The sequence below is a fragment of the Astyanax mexicanus genome, chromosome 1 (genome assembly GCF_023375975.1).
Source record: "Astyanax mexicanus isolate ESR-SI-001 chromosome 1, AstMex3_surface, whole genome shotgun sequence".
NCBI classification, from domain to species: Eukaryota; Metazoa; Chordata; class Actinopteri; order Characiformes; family Acestrorhamphidae; genus Astyanax; species Astyanax mexicanus.
The window spans coordinates 105923927-105932906 of NC_064408.1; the positions used below are offsets into that span (position 1 = coordinate 105923927).

Consider the following 8980-nt stretch of genomic DNA (forward strand, 5'->3'; position numbering starts at 1 on the left):
AGCACAATGTAGTGGTGTCAATGTTAGCACTTTCAAAATATGCTATCATGATAAATGCATTAACAGCACTACTATTTTGGCACTAATAATTCTACACAATATAAAAACAAAACTGGTTTTATATCGTGTTCAAATGTGGAGATCTTATGCCTCCCAGTCCTGTCAGCTCTCTTACTCTAAAAACTCTACTTACTGCATTTCCCATAATGCACCTAATTGTAAGTGGGAAGGAAGGTGTTTACTGAACTGCTTGTTGATGCTATGAAGGTGCTCGAGCAGGTAATTTAAGTAATATGACTGTGAATTTAAGTAAAATTCACTGCCAAGATAGCGATGAACATCTCACTGTTGATGTCTGACTAAGTTGAGTAAGTGATACACCTTGGTTTTCCATTGCTAAGATAGCAATACACCAGCAATTTACCTGAACAAACCTCATTTCCTGACCACCACACCCATCACCGTAGATATAATCATACACTGTAAACCCGAACAGTACAAGTTTGATAAATTAAATAGGTTGTAATAACTCAAAAACAAGTAAGAAGTTAATTTGACTCAAATTTTCAACATAATCTGTACTATTTTAACATTTTAAGGTTTTTGTGCTCAATCATTTTAATTTGTCTGTGTCACTGAACTCAAATAATTTTACAGCAATGCCACCTGACCTGACGAAGCTCCTCCTACACATTCTCCTGGGCAAGTGCGCCATACTTGCTCTGCTCGCTTCAGGCGGGCATTTTGTTTTTTGGGCTCCTGAATGAGGTGAGTTATCTGGTGATTTTGCCCCATATTCATATTTTACTGGTGTTTTAGCTACCTCGTGTACTACATTGAATATTTAATACATTATTTGCTAATATTTATGTATGTATTGTGAGTTAAAATTTTCTCTGCCATCTCAATGGTGGAAACTGATAGCTAGCTAGCTAAAGTAGCTAACGCTAACTAGCTAGCTAAACTAGCTAACGCTAACTAGCTAGCTAAACTAGTAGAAGCCCGCATATTAATATTTAATTCATTATTTTTCATTGTCTCAGAGTTTACATTGCTGAATCAGCTGTGTATATATTTTAAATGTCGTGGGGTAACATTAGCTAAAATTGTTAGCTAGCTAGCGCTAACGTTAGCTTACTAGCTAGCAGGCCCCTATTACGGCCACCCCTTATTTTCGGCTAGCTAAGCCTTCTTGTCAGGCCACCTCCCGCCTTAAGATGAGACAAAACGTTCATACATTTAAATGTTGGGGGCTAACATTGGTTAAAATCGTTATATAAAAATAGAAAAGTTTATTAAAATGTATTATTAATTTTAAAAAGCTATCGCTAATAGGGCTTCTGGCGCTAGCTTAGCTTAGCTTAGCTTAGCTAGCTAGCCCCAGATGCTTTATAGCTGAGCCAGCTCCCGCCTTTAACCCCTTTCTTTTATTTTTTTTTAACCTCTTAACACGCCCTGGCCCGCCGGAGGGCCAGAAATTTATAAAATTTCAAATGTAGTTTTGTTTCTGAATAGTTATGAACAGTTATAGGCTCAATATAGACATACAATATACCATTTAAAGCTTAAAATCTCTCTATCCTTTAAGAAAATAAACATTTAGGGCGAAAAATTCCTTGGTTGGGATTTTAATTATTATTATTAATCATATTTGCGTTTATCGTTCATCCATTACAAATTTAATCACAAACAAACAAAAATATTACAAACTCGTGTGGTATAGAGACAGATTACCTTGTATCTCTGTATTAGATTAGGGGAACTCTGGAGAGGTTTTGAACACTTTGGAGACGCCTGGTGGACACATAATATAATGCAGTGTAACTCTTCAATGCTTTGTGATATAAATTACAAATTTTGTAATTTGTTTGTCAAGACCCTACTGAATCAGGAAATGTAGAGAATGATTGACTATTCATCACCAACATCCATACACACATTGTAAACTTTAAATATAACAGACGCTTTTTTTTATTTATTATTATTTTTTTTTTTTTTACATTTTCTTCTGAATTTGATGTTGTCAAATATTGGAAATTAAAGTGTTGAAGTGAATTATTGTTTACTGTTTCTGATTACACTGCATTTGACATTTAATAACAAAACATTCAAATTATATTTAGTTTGCATTTGTGAGTTCTTAAAAAAGGAACAGATTGTAATCGCATTAAATCGTATTGAATCGTATCGTATCGTGACATAATTTGAGGTATCGTACATTATCGTATCGTTGACTCAAATAATTGTATCGTAATGAATCTTGTGATTTTTTTTTTGCAGATCTGTGCAGAATTTCATAGAATTACAAACGTCAACCTAAAAAAACACTTCTATGCTGAGTTGGACCGACATGCCCCTCATCTTCTGAGCTTGTTCAGGATTAAAGCAGGACGTGCTGGAATAGTGTCTGAAGTTCTGTGTCAGCTCTTCAGAATATATGACCTCCAGGTCAGTTGGTTGCACTTTGTGATACCTGAATAATATGCTATGGTGTATTATAGCATTTGTTTGATTACATTTCATTTATAAATACATGGTTATAGTATAACGTAATCATAGTGGAGTGTGGCTGTAATGACAAGCATGACCAAAAGTTAAAAAATGTTTTCATGCTTAAGGAGCAAGTTGATGTGCACGTCAGACGTGCTGCTGTCCTCCGCGCTCTTCCTGCCTATCTTCATGAGGACGACTCCAGTTTTCTGAAGACGTGGAATGTAAGTAAGCATGCTGTTTTGTTAATCATAAAATCAATTGTAATAATGGTTATTAGTATCCAACCTAATCTGCATGATGACAAGGACATTTTTGTTTTTGTGTAGAACTTTGAGCAGCGAACCAATGATATAGATTACATCCACACAGATAATAAACACAGAGAATAAGTAATATAATGTACTCAGTTACAAGGAGTCACACTAAATAAAAAGAAATGGACAGTCCTGCTTGAGCAGTTTTTTATTTATTTATTTTTTTTTTTTAACAAAATGGGGAAGACAAAATTGTCAGGGTCTTGATCTTTCACCCATATCCACCACCTAGACACAGCTCCACTGTGCAAAAGAGGTATAATTGACAAGGCTAAATGCAAGACATCCATCCAAACACCCATAATAGAGATGAACCGATGTGGGAATTTTGAGCCGATATCCAATATTACACATGTGCTTAAGTTAATACATTTTAAAGTAGCACTGCCAGTGTTGGCCAATTGTAGCAGCACATCCAGCATCACTTGGTACTTGGTACTTTTCCAGCCTACAATAAATATCCGTTTGAAATATTGGCAAGTATCAGCCATCATGGCTTCATGTTTTTTAAAAAGGCAGTTATCTGTCTAACGATATATCTACGAATTTCTACTAACAAAACTTGTGATGTTATCACTACCATAGGGGCAACAGCAATCTAAAGCTAAATTATTCAATAATAGCAAATAAAATATTGTAATTTACCATGTAAATATTTTTTATCTAAAATTTCCCCAAAGTGAATTCCAGCATGTTTAATTCTGTAGAAAACCTGTAAAAAAATCCATGGTGTTTCTTGTCCACTTAAACCTCAATTTCTCTTCTCTGGAAGGCAGATTAAAGCTATTTCTTCTTTTCTTCATTGACGTGTACCTACATTTTAAATAAATTTGTCTGTAGGCTTATGTAGCTGATACTCTAATCCATGTTATAAAATCTGAATAAAAAATATATTGGGGGTGCAAAACATTGTGATACGATATGATATCAATGATATTTTCTTGCCCTTCTTCAAGCAGTAAAAAAACTCTAACTAGGCCTGGTGCATAATTTCGTTATCGATTTATCATACGCTAAACATGACAATCGTTTTTGACAACATTGATAATAGCGTAGTGTTTATTTGCATGTGTAAGTGAAGACTTTTAAACAGGTACACTGTTTCTCCTGTCTGCTCCATCTGAGAGAGGAGAGTAGGAAGTGAACATGTGTAAATCAAATATAATTATTTGGTAAATATGATCTGATGCGCTACCCAAAAATTAGGATCCTTTCTGATCAATTTGGAAGGAGAGCTCATTAACGTGATTGAGCTGACTTAATTGTAAAACAATCAAATATACGTAATATGTATATTTGTGTACACAAATACGTGATAAATGTTTCTCATGATTAATCCTGGGACTATATCATCCATAAAAAATTACATGACAATTATAAAATGTCCAAATGTTTGTTTATACATACACCAGTTGATGTCACGTTTTATGTTTTATTTTATGCTATGATGTTATGTAGTTTTTAGATTTTTTTTTTTTTTAGCCTTTGGAAATATAAAGTAACACAATACATCTCTCTTCAGGTGTCCCAATCTGATGAACCCGACATTGATGACATGCCAATTGGTCTCCTCTCAATCAGTGCCAATTCAACTGATGCCACGCCATTGTGTCCAGAGAGGATTGCAGTTGTGCTTGAGGGTAACATTGTTATCGAACACCCCACATTAGCTGATGCATTTGTCACGCTTTTTGGGCTTATGTACGCACTGCATCTAAGTTACCCAAAAGAGTTAGCAAACACTTTTGACTTCACCCAGAAAGTCTTGATGGGACTGGAGGATGGAAAGTTGAGGCCCAGAGTGTTGACCCTTAAAAACGAGCTGTTGGCAGTGGAGTAAATTGAAGTATGAAGAAATGTTACACCGTTGCTAATTCATGCAAGTGTCTGGACATGGTTCAGTTATTACATTCAGTCCCATGTGTCCAGCCATGTTATGTTAGAGTTTGGTTTTCTGATTGCTGAAGGGAGTAGTGCACAGAAGTGTTCAGCGCTCTGCTCATCACTACCAGCAGGACTCTCAATCTGCTGAAAGCAATGCCATAAAAGCTTCTGTAAGGATCCCAATACTTTTTGTACCTATGTATTGTATGTGTTCTTGGTTTTACTTGCAGAAAAAAACAGTTTTACCAGTGCAAAACCGGTGGAGAGCAGGTAGCGTGGCCCAAATGTTATTTTCTTGTTCAATTTTAAAGGAATAATAAGAAAGAAATGAGCGTTAGTGTTATGAGTTACTTTCTTGCGTTAAACTTCAATTTTAAATTTTAATGATTTTCATTACCACATATCAATGTGTGCCAAATTGGAATTGAATGTCAGAAAAAATGATACATATTAGGGAAAATTGTATTTGGTCCATTTTACCTGCTGTATGAATGTAGCCAGTGCTGTACATTTTCTACTGCTATGATCATCAAGTTTATTTTGTGTTAACTAGACTGAACTATGAGTGGAGGTTGTGTTAAAATTAGTCTGGTGTTGTGTTAAAAAAAAATGTCAGGGGAGTAAAGATGATTTTGATGATTCAATAATATTATGCCCAAAAGTACAAATTATATTAATGGGACTATCATTCACCAGATGCAGAAAAAAACTGTCCAGTGACTGTCCAGTTTTTTTTTAAACTATGTAATTTAAACACACAAAACTGTCCCTTACACCAGGGGTGTCGACTCTGTCCACATTGGGCTGGTGTGACTGCAGGTTGTTTTTTTTTCCTGCAAAGCAGAAGCTCATGTTTGTTTGAAGACTGACTAATGAATTAAACTAGTAGAATCAGGTGTGTTGCTGGTTGGTTTGAATACAAATCTGCAGCCACACTGGGCCAATATGGAGAGGTTTAGCAACCCTGCCTTATGCTGTCAAAATGTATTTATTAATTGCCCTGTAGAAATTTTCCAAAATGACCATACCATAATAAGTTTTTTTCTCTCCCTCTCTCCTGTGAAGTTGCATTGGACAGCAATGATGTTCAACTTGGTTTTAGTGAGTTACTCTTGAAGTGGGATTTTTTTTTAATGTATTTTATTAATTTATTTTTGCATTGCTACACAAAACCCCTAATGCGTCATTCTGCAAAAACAATGAATTATTAGAGGAAGGGGTTTTTTTTTTTTTGGTGCTCACTTTTTCTATTAGAGAAGCCACACTTTAGAAATCCTTGTGTTAAAAGGCTGTATAATTAAGCTTAATATATATATATATATATATATATATATATATATATATATATATATATATATATATATATATATATTTATATTTATATTGTTGTGACCTGATTATTACATTTTTTTATACTTTTTTTTTTCATATTCTCCACTTCTAAAAATGATTGATCCATTTCCTCAGGCATTTCCTTATGTTTGTGATTAATTCAAGTAAAAAGTTAGTTAACTGTTGACATATTTGTTTTTATTTTAAAATGTGTTCAAGTAAATACAGGGGTTGGACAATGAAACTGAAACACCTGGTTTTAGACCACAGACTTGCTGTCTTGGTCACAGATGCGTAAACGTAATTGAACATTCCCACTCTGCTCTTACTGGTGCAATGTGCAATTAATGAAGATTGGACATCAGGCTGCTCCAATTTAACCATGAAACCTCCCACACTAAAATAAGGACAGGTGTTTCAGTTTCATTGTCTAACCCCTGTACATTTCTAACAGGTTCAAAAAACGTTTTTAAACTACTGTGAATTAGTTTTTTTTTTGTTGTTGTTTTAACGAGAAATGTTTTCAAGTAAATGCAATAAAAATATTTCGTTACCTATACATGATTTAATTGTGTACTTTGAACTTAAAATTATCTAGTAATGATAACTCAATAAAAAGTATTTATTTATATTACAAGTGTAAGGTAATGTAACTTAAAATTACTTTGTAGAAGGTACTTAAATAAGAAAGTTTATTCTACTAAAAATTGTAAGTTCATATAGCTTAAAATTACTTAGTACAAGGTACTTAAATAAGAGAGTTTCTTCTATGTAAAATTGCAAGTTATTATAACTTAAAATTATTTAGTAAATGGTACTTAAATAAGACAGTTTCTTTAACTTACAAAGTTGAGTTACTATCAATTAATAATTTTTATGTAATCAGTTTCGCCAAATTTTTTGAGTTAACTTAACTTATTGGGTTTTACAGTGTAAGCATCGCTGCTATTTAAACGAAGTAGGCAGAAGGCATGATTCTAAGGGTGCTTTCACACCTGTCTCATTTGGTCAGGACTTTCGGACTTTTCAGTTTGGTCCGAACCAAAGTAACAGGTGTGAAAGGGGCCGCGAACCACGGTCCGGACCAAAGGACCAGATTTTGGTCCAACTAAGAGAGGTGGTCTCGTTCCGGATATTCTGAACCATGGTCCGGTTCGCCTGCAGTGTGAAAGCGCTTTTCTAGTTGGTTCGAACTTTCGGACCAATTACAGGAAGCTGAGCAGGCGTTCCTCAACAACGGCAGCAGAAGAAGAAAAATAACCATCTACTACTGACTGCAGCCTGCGGGAAGGCGGAGTTAGACGTCCAGCGCGTCCAATCCCAACCACTTTGCCACGCCACGCCTTGTCAGTCTCGAAATTTGTAGTGTATACACAGTACTTAAGCTGGACGACGCGGCACATTATATTTAAAGTCCGCTAACTGCCCTGTACATTGTTTACTTCTGTTCAGAGGCGGAGAAGACAAGATGCTGACAAAGTGGGCAGGACTAGACGGCATGATGCTAACAAAGTGGGCGGGACTAGACGCACTGAACGTCCAACTCCGCCTTCCTGCAGGCTGCAGTCAGTACCCTCTCAAAAGAACCGGAAAAGCAGGAAAAATGAGCCGTGGATACAGCTGCTTCAGGACAAGCATGTACGTTTGGTGAATTTGAACTAACTGAGTACTGTGTCTGAAGTTGCTGCTGCTGGTATAAAAACCACAATAGAAGCACTAATATGAAGACGAAATGAATCTGTTTATTCATTTCATCCTTATCCTGGAAAGGCTTTCCACCGAATGAACCACCCGCTGAATTGTCGACATGCCAAAGTCAGACGCATGTCCTTCTAAAACCAATCAGCATTCAGTTAAGGAAAATGCATCGATACGTAAGTGATGACGAAAGGATGTAGGAATATCACACAAAGCTCTTTGGTGCGCTCCCTAAACTGCAGTGTGAAAACAAAAATAAGTGGACCAAATATATACAATGTAGCAAACACATGAACCTTGGTTCGGACCACGGTCTGGAATTTCAGGTGTGAAAGCACCCTTATACTAACCTTAAACAAAAACTCTCATACTTGAATATTAAGACCACCTACTTGTTTTTTATACTCTCTACACATTTTATCAGCTCCAATAGGCATATAGGAGCACTTTGTAGTTCTATAATTACAGACTGTAATACTTTATTATACTCCAATGGTTAGGACCCCACAGGACCACCACAGGGCAGCTATAATGTAAGTAGGTTTTCAGCTTTGCTGACAAACTACAGTTTTTAAATTGTATTGCATTTGTTTAAAAATGACCTAGAACCTAGAAACTTCTAACAAGATCAGCCTCTCTGTAGTACTAATAGGCTGACTCCGCCCCTCCCAAACACATATGGGACATTAGCAGGATTAACAGGACTATATATATACTGGGACTCACACACTCAAGTTGCAAGGTATTGCTACAACTGTGTCTGAGTGTCTGTAGTGTTTTTGCTATTTCAGATTTTTTTAATCCTTTGCCTTGTGTTTTGGACTCAATAAAAATCTGCCTTGCATTTGTATCCAAACTACTTTGATTTGTTCTTACATACAGTGACCATGTGACGCTGGGTAGACTCATGACAGACACTCGCAGATACCAAGTACACAGTTTATTAAAAAAGGGGCTAGGTTTACAGGAGTAGTTAGGGACAGGCAGGGTCAGTAACAATAAGGCAGCAAAAATAAACAACATACCAGAGCGAAGTCAGGCCAAACACATTCATGCATAGTAAATCCAGGTAAAAGGGGGCTAAGGCAACAGAGTAGTAAAAAATAAAAAAATCGGAAGAGTCGGAAAGACAAGTTGGTAACAAAAGAAAACAAACAAAGAACTAGATTCAATACTCGGCAGGAAACAGAGCAAACTGAGGGGTATTTATACTACACAGGCCAGGTGGAAACAATCCGTAACTGAGAGAGTGGGAACGC

The 8980-nt window shown here is 35.9% G+C and overlaps 1 protein-coding gene across 1 annotated transcript; it reads left to right on the forward strand.

Moving 5' to 3' along the window:
- The first annotated feature begins 333 nt into the window (after positions 1–333).
- Positions 334–5132, forward strand: LOC125800758 (uncharacterized). Its single transcript, XM_049476497.1, has 5 exons — positions 334–353; positions 681–768; positions 2281–2448; positions 2619–2714; positions 4330–5132. The coding sequence occupies exons 1-5, from the start codon at positions 334–336 to the stop codon at positions 4645–4647; spliced, it is 690 nt and encodes a 229-aa protein (XP_049332454.1). The 3' UTR covers positions 4648–5132.
- Positions 5133–8980: the final 3848 nt, after the last annotated feature.